The sequence below is a fragment of the Lathyrus oleraceus genome, chromosome 6 (genome assembly GCF_024323335.1).
Source record: "Lathyrus oleraceus cultivar Zhongwan6 chromosome 6, CAAS_Psat_ZW6_1.0, whole genome shotgun sequence".
NCBI classification, from domain to species: Eukaryota; Viridiplantae; Streptophyta; class Magnoliopsida; order Fabales; family Fabaceae; genus Lathyrus; species Lathyrus oleraceus.
In genome coordinates this window covers 469,352,380-469,367,475 of record NC_066584.1, presented here as the reverse complement: position 1 = coordinate 469,367,475, position 15,096 = coordinate 469,352,380, and the positions used below count along the sequence as shown (strand labels likewise).

Genomic DNA, 15,096 nt, shown 5'->3' with positions numbered 1-15,096 from the left:
TTTATTGGTATGTAGGCATAAGACTCAGAAAGTCTTGGCAAACACAAAAATTATGAAAAAAACATTTCTCTTCTCATCTCCCAAATCTTTTGCAAATAGCACCATTTTTAAGCCAAGATGCACATATTTTCAAAGAGGTTCCTATAGAGTACTATAGATGTTTAGGGTGCTAATACTTGCCCTTTGCATAACTAACCCCCAGACCCTTATCTCTTTTTATTAGTTTTGTTTTAAAACTTCTTTGACTTTTGTTCGTACTTTTTTCCTTTCCTTTGGAAATAATAAAAGCGTGGTGGCGACTCTTGTTTTATGAGTTAAGTTAATCAATAACTTAATCTCAAAATCTTTACCACTACAGAAGGTTGTAGGCAATTGTATCTGCAAGTACATAGATCAACATAATTGTTGTTTCATACACAACATATAAGTCAATGACTTGATCATATATAATAATTCAAGCTTGAATCACATCTCCATCGTGGCCTTATCTATGGGGCTTAAGACTTTATCTATGAGGTACAATATAATGATACTCTTAGATTTATCCACCATCTCGGTCTTCTCTTCTAAACTTTCAAATACACCTATACATTTTTGTTGAATTAAGATTTCTTGCATTGTCGCTTTCCAAAATCTAAAATTGTTGTCTCCAGAAAACTTATCGATATAATATTTAGAAATCATAATGCTCACTTGTAAACTTAACCCCTTTACCCCCACCGTGAGCGTCACTTGTTGTGAAATTGAAAGGTTCAAACACACCAATAACTTTGATGTGTAAATAGTTTTCCTCAAGCAAATTTAACATGCCAAAAAGTTTAAGTAAAATAACAAAGAGAAGAAGAAAATAAAAGACGAATACACATAAATTGTGTTTACTCGATTCGATGAAAGCGATTAACCTTGGGAGAGAGAGAAACTTTTCGATCAACTATACATTGTTGTAAACGATTGCAAGATAAGTTACAAGAAAATATCTTTGCATATTCATAAAAACATCTCTTATTTTATACCCAATTATTTTTCAATCTCTCTTACTTCGATTATAAATGTTTCAAATCAAAAGTATTTATAATTGCTTCTCAATCCCCTTAAATACCCTCACAGGTCTTTCAATTCTTAAAACAATAAATCGTAAAAATCTCTCATTATATTTCTCTGAATTTCTCTCTCGTATCCAAAAATACTTTAAAAAAAATGTTTCTTATCATGGAGCAAAACACACTATATTTTTGCAAAATAAACTCATATTGCACAGTATATCCATCAAGGTGTTAATGGGAACACAATTCCAAACACAACGTGTTTTAACAAACCATTTTCTTAAAATTTTGGTTAACAATACAATAACATGATCCTTCAAAAACAATTATCTCTTTTGTATATGAATATTTTTAAACTTTTAACTACATTTGTTATTTTTTTACAACCATACCTCTATTTTATATATGTCTTTCTTATTATAAATCAGTTGTCTCTCGTAAAAAGTTAAATATATTTGTGATCCTATAAAATATTTTAAATTTCATTTTTAATCTTTTAAAATATTTATTTTAAAGAATGATCCTTTATAAAAAAATTCGTCCACACTTTTGATTTATAATATTAAAATTATCGTTAAGTAATAAACCGTCACTAAAATTGTTGTTGATTCAGTCGTAGAGTTGTAAAAACCGTCACTAAATTGCAGGAGAGACAAAAAATATAGATCCAAATTTTTTGAAGGATCATTCTTTAAAAGAAATATTTTGAAAGATAAAAACAAAATTTAAAATATTTAAAAGGACCACAAATATATTTAACCTTAAATAATAAAATTATAAAAGAAATCAATTAATAACAAATTTAATAATACACCTAAATTTTTCAATACTTATGATTTTCTCAAACTGACTATACTTAAAAACAAAGATATTAACAAAGTGTAAAATATCAAGCAAATACAAGATCTACAAAAGCATGTGCAACTATGAAAAAACAATTTATTCTAAAAGTATCAATTTATATCTTGTGGTTTTTGTCTTAATTGTAAAGCTTGTTGTCATTCATTAATTAACACAAAACATTGACAAACATTGTCTTTATTTAACCATAAACTCAAAACAAGCAAATTAAAAACAAAGGCACACACGTCAATGTGCATTGACTTAGACTATAGGTAAAGCCCAAAGCACATGTACACACTAACTCTTTTATTAATGTGTCAAATAAAACTTACTAAAAAAATAAATGAAGCAGTTGATTCATCATTTGGATATCTTTGCAGCCAATTCTCGGACCAACTTAGCAGTAACAAGTGCAGTCATGTTATTGGTAGCATCATGTTGTGGATTGTACTCAACAACATCTCCACCAACAATATTACCTTTGAGATTGTGAAGAATGTTTAGAACATCTCTTAAGGAAAGACCTCCAGATTCAATGTGAGACACTCCATGAGCATAGGCTGGATCAAGAGAATTCACATTTATTGATACATATACACCTTTCACACCTTCACTTGTACCAAGTGCCTGCACATATAAATTTGTCAAAGTTTAATCTCTAACGATAATATTTATTTATATTTATGTATTAATATAAAAGTTATTGATATTTATGAATCAATAACTTTTATAAAATAAAGTTAAATTTTTTAATATATTAAGCATTAGAAAAATCGATCATAACAAAAAATAAATAGAGAGAAGAAAGAGACCAAATTCTCCAAATAATCACGTTCTTTTGCAAAATTTCTCATTTCATGTAACTCTATTCCATATTTTTCGCCGTGTTGTCTTGCTTGAGCTGTTATTGATCGTACACCGACCTATAATAAATAAATTAAGTAGTTAGAAGAATGAAGAAACACATATATGAAATATAATTTACAATTTGTAATTATAACTTATGGTTATTGTGGGTGTTGTAAGGCGCATTTCATCGGTTAAGAAACTGTTAAAGTTAAGATTTGAAAAAAAGACCTGCACTAGTCGATTGACATGTTTACCCTCCACGATTTGAGCAAATTGTGAAGCATGTGAATAATAATTATCTTCAAAGTTTTCATAGAGATCAGGATGTGCATCGAAATGAAGAATATCAATCGGTCCTCCAAGTTTCTCAGAGATAGCTCTAACAACTGGATATGATACTGAGTGATCACCTCCCAAAATTAAGGGACGTAATGGAGTCTGCAAGAAGTTTAATTAATGCAAAAAAACACGAGCATATAATAAATTCATATAATTAATCCCATAAAAATAAAGAATATTATTAGTAAATATACATGATTCATCACTATCTTGACAGAGTCACTAATAAAATCCATTAATCTCGCTTCATTGACTCCTAAATTTTGCATGTCTTGGATTGGGACATCACCCACATCAGCGAACACACGTGGGTCAATTAAATTCTTTCCTGTAGAAAAAAAATAGTGATCTAAGTTCAAACCTAAAAAAATTATTTATCAAACTTCTAAACCAAAACAATAATTTATATATATATATATATATATATATATATATATATATATATATATATATATATATATATATATATATATATATATATATATATATATATATATTTACCTTCTTCGGTTGTTGAGTATTTGCTTCCATCCCAGATGGCCTTCCTAATGCGAGGAGGAGCAAATATGACGCCTTCATGATATGATGCATTATGTCCCAAAGGTACTCCAAGAAGAGTTGGAGTTGCTATAGCACCACCGAGAAGACCTCTCGCAATTTCTCCCTAAATAAAATTAGCAAATTTTCTATTTTTATAATGCGTTGAAGTTTAGGGATGGAAAAATATTCTCTCCGATACAAAATTTAATGACGAATTGAAAAGTAATTTAATATTTTTTCTCTTTAAATATTAATATGATAATATTTTTATTAAATTAAATTAATTAATTGAAGAAATTTAATATGGACTCTGCCCAAAAATATATATATAATATTTTCAATAAATTACATTAATCAATTGTATGTGTTCTCATTTTCTATTACTAATTTTAATTTTACTAAAAATGATACTGGTCTATCTTTTCACCATTTTTAAAAATTCCATATTAGATTAAGATTTATAAGAACCTATATATTTAACATTACCATAAAAATACATAAAGTTGAAGATGCTATTTTAAAAATCATACATATAGTAATATTAATTAAATTGGAGAATGTATAGTTGATTTCATAATTTTGTAATGAGGAAAATAAGTGAGTTGAGGAAATAACTTGCCTTAAGCTTTGCTTTTTCGTTAAGATATGTAAGTGATGCATTTAGCACACTTTCTTGACCATCTTTTGTCAATTTAGTTACTGCTTCATGAACTTGGAAGAAATTTGAGCCTAATCCTGTTGTGCTTGAGATCATCTTCAGTAACAAATGAACAAATAAAACATTAAGCATTTAATTTATATATAGAACTCAATATAACCGTTTTTAAAGGTGCTTAAGGTGAACTATTATATAAAATTTTAAAATTATTATACTTAAATCGTGACTAAATAAAGTTTTATAAAATAATATCACAGTTAAATTATTGTTATATATAATGTTTATTGGTTTTATTTTAGTTAAACTACAGCTAACTCACATGACCTATAAAACTTGAGACTTGATAAAGATATCACTATAATAATTTATTTTGTTTCAATTTTTCAAAAGTCTATATTAACTAAAATAATAAAATATATAATATTTTTACTTACTTTACAATTTTCTTTTCCTTGAAGAAGTAAAGGTGAGTGATCTATCAAACGAGTTGTTCTTTCTAGGGTCTGCTTGAAGCCCCTGCGTGCTACAATTGACATCATTTTCTGCATCAAAACATTTAAAGTTTTATACATGTTCTTAAAGATAAAGAGTTTGTATATATTCTCATGAAATTTGGAATACTAGTTTGTTAAAATATATTTTTTCATCTTACAAACATATCAAATTTTCTTTTAACTTCTATAAAAACTATTTTGATTAATCCTTGCAATATACTGTTTTTTTTTTAATTCTTGTTGATTGTTTTTTTTAAATATATTATTTCATGTTAAGATGGAGTGGCTGAACATCTGATTTTAAAGATGATCTAATATAGATTCAAGCCAACAGTAGATCTTTGAAAATTCACTTTTTATTAAGAAATTAAGAGTTTATCTTTGAATTTTTTTTCCAGACTAAACAGACCCTTAAATGTAATGGTCAATTTGAACCTCCTAAAATTAGTTAAAATTTGAAGCTGTATTATTTTTAATAAATAAAAAATAACCTGTCAAAAAACTAAATAAATAATTTAAAATAATAAAAATAAAAAATAAAAAATACAGATATAATATTTCATTAAAATTTATTGTTGACTCAAATTTATCTTAGACGACCTCTGATTTTAGTTCATCTAATATCAGATTCATGCATAATAAATAAAATGAATAACACACATATTTTACAAAGAATAATTTATAAATCAACAAAATAATAATAACAAAATGAAAAAAAATATATATATACTTGTCTACTGCTGGTTGGATTGGTGTGCTAATCATATTTTGAAGTAAGGTATATTGGTATATCTGTGATGTTATCCTGCAAATTTTGTGTCAATGATATGTTCGATTTTTTTAACTTTTAGTATTCCTCGTACTGTTATTATTATAATATTTGCTTTTAAAAATAAATAAATAAGAAATCTATAAATTCAAATGTTATTTGAAGTATATTTATAGACAATGACGTCTTGTTACTAAATATCAAAGAATGATATTACTACAGGGATAAAAACATTTAAAGTTGAGTAACCTAAAATGCATTAAACACAATACAATAATTAACCTCTTTAACCCAAAAAAAACAAACTCAATCAAATACTAAATTTAACCTTAAAAAAAAGAACAATAGTCTTAGTACTACGTACCGATTTCTCTACTCTCTCAATAGGATAGAACAGGAAAATGGCTATAACTTCAATCACCAAGTTATGAAACTCAATATGTTAAGCAAATGGAATAACCTAGCTATTTATAATGGGAGATCACTTACATTTCTAACGCACTCACCTACCTTAATTATTTAACAATTAGTTTCTTATTTAACAATTTGCATGTTTAGACAATGTCATGTATATTTTAACTTATTATTACTCGGATAATGTGGCGCATTTAAAGCATATATATAATGAAAATGGAAAACGAGATTCTTATTAAAAGTTTTAATGTTGTACTTTAAACTAATCACATGATTATATTTAATTTTAACACATTTAATTATTTATTTCATCAATTTTAAAATAAGTGTCAAAGTTGATACTTTCAAATAGATTAAAATATATAATAAATGAAGAGAGAATAGTAGTTTTATCAAATTATTTTGATTAATTATTATTGTATTCAAAGTAGTATTGATACAAAGTGATAAAAAAATAATTAAGTGTATTAATTGTAATGTACAATTGAAAATAAAAATAAAAATTGCATTGATAAACTAAAATAACAAATATTTTGGAACAGTTAATTTCTGTAAATATGACACCTAATTTTAGACGTAGTATTTTTTTCAGAACATTTTATATTAAAGATAACCTTACCCAACTTTTTGAATTGATTAAATAAGAATTGGCCCTTAATGTTGAGGCTCTAGTAAAGCTTTTACCTTAATAAGATTTTTACTGCCAGTTCCGCACTTAAACTTGACATCATGTGAAGTAGGGCTTTCATCTTAATATTCTCTCAGAATTTTATGTTTTTAAAAAAATTGTGTTTACAGAATGTTTGGGAAATTTATGAGATTTAACCAAAATTTGGGAGAATTACATGAGTTTTTATTGGATTTTTATTAGATGTTTAAAAAATACGTATAAAAATCATACCTTTTACTCCTGTTTTTAAAAATAGGTGTGAAATCATATATATTTTTAAAAATCTATGATTTTATACTAAATTTTTTTAAATATTGCTATAAAATCATACTTTTACACCTAATTTTTCAAAAAAACTGATGTAAAATCAGAGAATTTCTGGAAAAAATGACTTTTTATTGATTTTTCTAAATATATTAGAAAAATACAAAACATATTGAAATTTTTCAAAAATTCAACATTATTAATTTTTTTTGCTTTTTAATATCAACTACCAAATTTTTTAACAATTCAAAAAATTACAAAACATAAGAATTTATCAAAAAATTTGATAGTGTTAAATTTATTTATTTTAAAACTGATAAAAATGCATATCAAAAATTTTAAATACACTATCGACTAAATTAACCTTATTTAGCTAAGAAATTCTTCTCATGGTAACATGAACCAATCATCTATGCCAGACCCATTGCTCTTCATTAACAAACATGAGATATTTAATATTCTGATTTTTAAAATCAGAAAGTCTAATTTTATAAATGTTATTTTTCCTCTTTCCATTGAAAAGAATGGTGTGATCCTTCCGACTATCAGCTTTACAAGATATTTGATTAAAGATTATATCATAACCATTTTCACTTAATTGACTTATGGATAATAAGTTATGCATTAACCCATCAACTAATAAAACATTAGTAATAGAAGGGAGATGACCATTACCAACTATTTTGGAGCCTATGATCTTCCCTTTATTATCACCTTCGAAACCCACGAAGCCACCTAGCTTAAGTTTCAGATCTTAGAACATATGCCTTCTTCCTGTCATGTGTCGTGAGTAACTAGAGTCCACGTACCTGTTGGTGTAAGCCCTAGAGGCCAATACTTTTTGGTACTTGTATCGAATTATTTATTAATAATAAAAGGCATTTTCTTTATTATGGTTGATTAATAAAGTCCCTGGAATAGATGGTCTGTTTAATGTATTAAGTGCGACTTAATCATGAGAACACATTAAACATAAGGACACTATTCTTAAAGTATCCGTAGTCGAGCTTTAGTGTGAAGTGGGATGACATTAAAGCATTAAGACTATTATGTTTGTAGACTGATGATCACATCTCATGGATCATGGATAAAGAGTTATCAAGTCTTAAACACAGGTATGAATATTAGGAGTAATATTTATACCGGATTGACCCGCTATGAGAATACTATATAGAAAGTTATGCAAAGTGTCATAAGTTATTCTCATGGTGATAATGGTGTATACCACTCTTCGACCTGAAACCACTATGGACCCTAGATGTAGAGTCGAGTGCTTTATTGCTGATCCAACGTTGTCCGTAACTGGATAACCATAAAGACAGTTGATGGGTACTCCACGAAGCATGCTGAGGGACATAAGTGACCTAGATGGAATTTGCCCATCCTGCATAACAGGATAAATGTCTATGGGCCCAATATTGAATTGGATAAGGATGACACGGTCTATGCCTTGTGTTCAATATAGACATAAGGGCAAAAGGGTAATTATACACATAAGTGTTATCACAGAAGGTTTTGTCAGATCACATGACATTTTCGTGTCTTGGGTAGCAGTGATGTGTTGCTAGATACCGCTCACTGTTTATTATGTTAAATGCGTGATTTAATATAATTGCCAACGTCACGAAAACCTACAGGGTCACACACAAAGGACGGATTGATGAGAGATAGAGTAACTAAGGAATACCGTAAGGTACGGTGCCCTTAAGTGAATTATAGAATATCGTAAGGTACGGTGTACTTGAGTAGAATACGAAATATGGTAAGGTACCATGGGCTTAAGTGATTTTGGGCATATTATAAGATATGGGCCAAAATACACTTAAGTGGACTTTTTAGCTTGAAGCCCACACAAGTGGTTCTATAAATAGAACCCTTGTGCAGAAGCATTCATTGCGGTTGCATTATTTTCGTTTTCTCTCTCTCTCTCTCTCACTCAAAGCCTTCATTCGTACCAGCTAGCACTGTGATTGAAGGAATCCGTTCGTGTGGACTGAGTAGAGACGTTGTCATCGTTCAACGTTCGTGATCGCTTCGTGGATCTGCATCAAAGGTTTTTGATCGTCACAAGAGATCTGCACCAAAGGTTTCAATCGTCACAAGAGGTAAATATTCTATCACTGATCATGACCATTCGTAAGGATCTCTAAAGGAGAAAATTTTAATTTCCGCTGCGTTTTGGACCACAATTCTCCTTCAGTACCATGATTGGTGTTTTAACTATGCTGCTAAGGATGTCTGCAACATATATTATCTTGTGCTTAGGTACGCACATCTTTTTTGGTCCTTTCTCGTTAGTTGTCCTAGAGTTTTTAGAGAACTTGGGTCTTTGTGCAGTATAATCATTTTAGGTATGTGCATAAGAGAAATGGAAATAAATATCTTTTGGTATTTCATTTGGTTTTAAAATAGATTTTTCTTTACGTACATAACCAATTACTCTTCTTCCATTTTTGCTAATTCCATAGATCATTGAAGCCATTTTTCTTTTATATATGTTTCTAGCCAGAAATGTCTGAAAATATTTGTCATGTTTCTTTATGACATTTTCATAATCCATAGAGGCTTTTGAAAGAATTTATTCCTCGAGTTTAGAACTCTTACTTTGAAGTTCAGTGTTTTCATTTTTAAGAATAAAATTCTCTTCATTCATAGTGGAGAAATATTTCTTAAGTGTACTATGTGCTTCAGATTCAGATACTTTGACTTGTTTCAGATCCTTGTATTTGTTCTAAAGCTTCTGATATTTTTCCCGAATTTTAGATGAACAAAATTCTAATTTTGACTGAGATAGATTAGGAAATACCTCTTTATAGTCTGACTCGAATTTAAATTCTGATTCTGGTTGAGTCTTATCATCAGATGCTTATGTGCTTGCCATCAGCGCCACACTAGCTTGCTCTTCTTCAGAGTCATCTCCTGAAGATTCATATTCATCTCAAATAGCCATCAGACTTTTTTTCTTCCCTCTGAAGTCTTTCTTCTTTGTTCTATCTTTTCTCATCTCGAGACATTCATTTTTATAATGACCTGGCTCCTTGCACTCAAAGCAAGTAACATCTTTTCCAGCAACTGACTTCTTCAGTCCAGATGTAGACTCAGAACTACCACGTGTCCTTCTTGAGCCTATGAACTTGCTTTGTCTTTTCTTCCAAAGTTAGTTAACCCTTCTAGAAAGAAGAAACAACTCACATTCTTCTTCAGATTCCTCTTCTTCTTCAACTTAAAAAGCTTTAGTGTTTTCATACTTTCCCATATATTTTAGAACCACATATTTAACTTTTATTTTAGGCGCATCCTGATCAAGCTCTATCTTGTGACTTCTCAAAGAACTTACAAGTTCTTTAAGAGTAGTGTTGTTCATATCTTTAGACAGCTTCAACGTAGTTACCATATGCCTTCATCTCTTTGGTAAGCTTCTAATAATTTTCTTAACATGATCTGCAGTAGAGTAACCTTTGTCCAGAACCTTCAGTCCTACAACTAGAGTCTGAAACCTTGAGAACATGTTCTCAACTATTTCATCATCATCCATTTTGAAGGTTTCATACTTTTGTATCAAGGCAAGCGCATTGGTTTCTTTAACTTGATAATTTCCTTCAGGAGCCATCCTTAAAGAATAAAATATATACTTAATTGTGTCTCTATTTGTGATTTTCTCATACTCAAAGTATGATATAACATTCAACATAATGGTTCTGGCTTTATGATGATTCTTGGAATCTTTATTTTGTTGATCAATCACCATTCTTGTAATCCACAAAATTAGTGTAGTGGAAAGAATATTTAATCCTATACTATGTATTATTTTCTCACGTAAAACCTTTTTGATTTTATCTTCAATTATTCATGGGATTCAGATAGAGAGTTAATGAAGCATGCATAAAAGAAGAATCAGAGTCTGTATGAGAGAGTTTTCAGAAACTTGGTCTTCAGAGTCTTGATACAGTTCATCAGAACATAGTCTTCAGAATCTGGTGACATAGTTCATTAGAGTTGTTTAAGCGTAAGACTTTAGAGCTTGACAACGTCATAGGCTTCTCTTGTCAAATTCATAAAGATTTGGATGAGAAATATTCAGAAGCGTTGAGTAGAGTATTCCAAAGCTTGATTATCTTATAAAATACATATCTAAGAGTCAAAGTGAACAGGTTTAGAGTTCGATGACATCATACATCAGTTCTTCAGAGTTAGAACTTATATCTAGTATCTGCACACTAAGCAAAACTATTAGGGTACAACATTGTTATTTATGAATCTATGTATTGTTATCATCAAAATATAAGGTCATGTGCAGAACCAAATCTTGTTCTTACAATTTGTGATCAGAATCACCATGGAGATGTAATCAGGTACCTTCTCATTGTTCTTCATGTTGAGATTATCATACTGCTTGCACGGAGACTGAAGCTTCACTTTCTTCATTAATGCATCACCTCTGTAGCAACGTACCAATGTGTGCCACGTAGCCTTTGCCATCGTCAAATCAGCGATCTTCTCAAACTTATTCAGATCTACACACTGATGGATATAGAAAAAAGCTTTATGATCTTTCTTCCTCGTCTCTCTATGTGTGTTCCTTTGTGCTTTAGTTGCATCTGCTGCAACATCTGCATAACCGTCATTGACGAGATCAAGAACATCTTGAGCGCCAAATAACACATGCATCTGGATCATACATCAATTCTAGTTCTTTCCATCAAATATTGGAAGTTTCGTATTCAAGCTACCGTTTCCACCGTTCATCTTTGATCTTGTCAAATAATTCACTCAGATCTCACAAAACACCCGTATTTCTCAATCCCTCATAATCAAGAAATGTGATTCTGTTAAGATTTCAAACATCAATTCACTGTGAAATTTATAGCCAAAATCAATCACACAGACCTTACGGTCACTCGTGTTTTCCTTGGTGTTTCTTGTGGATCTGAATCGGAGCTCTAGATATCAATGGTTGGTGCACAAGAAGGAAGAAGATAAAGATGAAAGAGAAATAATGTAAATCTATAACTAACTTTACTGAAATTGAAATTCTGTTACAATTGATTCACACTCATTAACTGAACAGAAGATCAGTATTTATACACACTCGAAATCTGAATTGTCAAACCAAAATGCATCTCAAATTAAACTCTTAAATGACACTTAAATGAAATGCTAATTGAATTAGAATTACACTTCAATACCTACAAGCACATAAATCCATATGTGAGACTTGTGATATCTCTTTCTTGTCAAGATTTCATCATCAGGAACCTTTAAAAAAGGTGTCTTGATCAAGACCGTTTGATAGTTGTTATCAACATAAACATTTGATAATTGTCATCATCAAAATCATTTGAGGATATTACTTGCACAACACATCAAACCACAACAACGTAATAAGATGATAATTTATTAATCTAGATCACTTATTATTTATATTATGCACATAGTCAAATAATAATGAGTATAAGCATTACAAAAAAACAGTTTGTAGTCACGTGATATTCACATCACAACGTGAAAAATCACTTCACAACATGTTTTTAACGACGTGAACTTTCACACGGAAGGAGCACGTGTGGCAACTCTATTGCGTCATGAAAATCACGTCGCAACTTTGCCACGTGAAAATCATGTCGCAACAGTTTGCCACCTGATATTCATGACACAATGTTCTGCACGGATTTTTCCACTTTACCTGTTGTAATTCAGTAGTAGCAATGATGGCAGAAAATGTTACAGTGAGTTGCGACGTGATTTTCACGTGGCAAAGTTGTGAAGTGAAAATCACGTCACAAAATGATCTTTTTTTAAAAATAAAAAACTATAATTATTGTTTTATGTTTTAATATATACTAAAATTAATAATAAAATTGTTATGTTTAAAAAAACTATTTCACACCATTATGTTCAAAAAATAATATTTTATTTAAATATATTACAAAAAATAATATATTATAAAAAATAATATTCTGAAAAATAATATATTTTAATAATATATTATTAAAAAAATATTTTATTTTTTAAAAAATAATATATAAACAGAATAATATATTATGATGAAATATATTATGAAAAACAATATTCTATTTTTAAAAAACTTATGTTTAATTATATTAATAAATTAATTTTGGATTAACTATATATTTGTTTTAATAAAATTATGTTAAAAAAAACTATCATACAATAACAAGAACCAACAACCCAATATATATATTTAAATGTGAACAAAAAATTGCTTAAATAATTCAATGAAGATTAAAAAAAGAATGAATCTTAAAGCTTGATACTTGAATCTTGATGAATCTTGAAGAATTTTTTTCAAACAATGTTAGTTATAAAAAAAAATCAACACAATATTTAATAAAGAAAAAAGAAAAAATGAAAAATGAAAATTTTGGGCTCTCTTGAAATACCTTTTAATTTGAAGATGAAAATTGAAAGTTGGAATTTGAGAAAGAAGAGGAAAAATGGTGGAGGAGGAAAATTGAAAGAGGAAATTTGAGAAAGAAATTGAATCTGAGCAGAGAGAGAAAATCTGGAAATATATAGAGCAATCAGCCACGTAATTTTCACTTCATAAATTTGTCACGTGATTTTTACTTCACAACTTTCCCTCATAAACGTTTTTTTTTTAATTTAACATTGCAAAGTGATTTTCACGTCACAACTTAAATTCTAAAAATTTCAAAATTTTCCCCATTTGTCAACCTGTGCACGTCTGACTTTTTTATTTCACGTGGCAAAGTTGTGAAGTGAAAATCACGTGGCAAATTTGTGAAGTAAAACTTACGTGGCAAAATGGTGAAGTGAAAATCACGTGGCAAAGTTGTGAAGTAAAAATCACGTGGCAGAGTTGTGAAGTGAAAATCACATCACTGATTGCTCTATATATTTCCAAAAAAAATCTCTCTCACACAACCCAAATTCAGCTTCTTTGCCACTTGATTTTCATTTCACAACTTTGTCACGTGATTTTCACTTCACAACTTTCCCTTCTAAACGTTTGTTTTTGAATTTAACGTTGCGAAGTGATTTTTCACGTCACAACTTAAATTTAGAAAACTTCAAATATCTCTCCATCTGCCAACCTGTGTATGCCTGCCTTTTTCATTTTTCTTTAATTTTACTTTTCAAGTTGAGACATGATTACCACGTCACAATTTTTTTTTAAATTTTCTTTCAGTCATTCCCATGTGCAAGTCTGACTCTCAATTTTTTAATAATAAAAATATATAATAATATGATTATCACGTCGCAATTCTCTTTTTCTGTCACATGATTTTCACGTCACTATATCACATTATTGGAGAGAAATTTTCTTGTAGTGAAGATGGTGTTTTAAAAAAGAAAAATGTTTCATGAATATCCCTATTTCGTGTACATGTGTGACTCATGGTTAATTATGTCCATAATTATAGTTAATTTAGACGTTGATCAGTAATTGATAATTATTCAATTTACACTAAAAAATTATGACTAATTCAACTATAAATCAAAGAGGTGAATTTAATATCCATTAGATAAAACTTAATTTTTCATATTTAGCAAATGAGGGAGCAGTAGCACGTGGCATCTATGGAAACAATTAAAAGGGTGCATGTGATTTGGCATCTATGAAAACAATGAAAGGGTGCATGTGATTCTATACAATGATCCATAGCATCTTCTTAGAACCACCATTGATGGAAAAATTGCAGCAGGAATCCGAGGTACAGCGCAGTGCAGGGATCTTGTTGCCTCGATTTTTTATGAGGCATTGCATTAATGCGCCAGATGTACTTGATGTGGTTGGATCATCATTTTAAATAGCTTAAATAGTGTACTTATTTAATCTTTCTAAGTTGATTAAGTTGACTTATTTTTTAATTTTGTTCTGAATTTTTTTTAAAATAATCTTTAAATTTTAAAATCATTTTTATTTTAATTTTTAAAAATGAAAATCCGCAAAAAAAAAAAATTAAAATGAAATTTGAAGAAAATTTGTTGATTTTAAATCTGCAGGAAATTTCATAGAAAAATTTATAGCAAACCCGTATATTTTCCTACCGCTTTTAATTTTAAAGATTAAACCAAAAAGATTTAATATTTAAAAATTATTTTCATATAAAAATTCTACACGAGATGAAATAACTATTTAAAACTTTTAGATATTACTCGTAGTGTGTGTCATGTTAGTTGTACATGGAGCATCTTTGAATTCATGCCAAGTTCAAACATTTGTACTT

General features: G+C 29.1%; 1 protein-coding gene across 1 annotated transcript; it reads right to left on the bottom strand.

The window, feature by feature from the left end:
* Positions 1-2,014: 2,014 nt before the first annotated feature.
* Positions 2,015-5,970, bottom strand: LOC127096784 (arginase 2, chloroplastic/mitochondrial). The gene is made up of 8 exons (XM_051035326.1): positions 5,900-5,970; positions 4,707-4,814; positions 4,234-4,368; positions 3,576-3,738; positions 3,269-3,402; positions 2,964-3,173; positions 2,699-2,809; positions 2,015-2,513 (listed from the first exon to the last, which is right to left on the bottom strand). Exons 2-8 carry the CDS (start codon positions 4,809-4,811, stop codon positions 2,247-2,249), a joined length of 1,125 nt encoding a protein of 374 aa, XP_050891283.1. The 5' UTR covers positions 4,812-4,814; positions 5,900-5,970; the 3' UTR covers positions 2,015-2,246.
* Between the last annotated feature and the right edge of the window lie 9,126 nt (positions 5,971-15,096).

What these genes read in the sequence shown, in the direction of transcription:
- LOC127096784 (XM_051035326.1), bottom strand. Translation starts at nt 4,811, where the DNA reads ATGATGTCAATTGTAGCACGCAGGGGCTTCAAGCAGACCCTAGAAAGA. An exon ending in ATACTCAACAACCGAAGAAG is followed by an intron (nt 3,403 to 3,575) that starts GTAAATATATAT and finishes TTTTTTCTACAG; the next exon opens with GAAAGAATTTAATTGACCCA. An exon ending in TCAAGATAGTGATGAATCAT is followed by an intron (nt 3,174 to 3,268) that starts GTATATTTACTA and finishes AACTTCTTGCAG; the next exon opens with ACTCCATTACGTCCCTTAAT.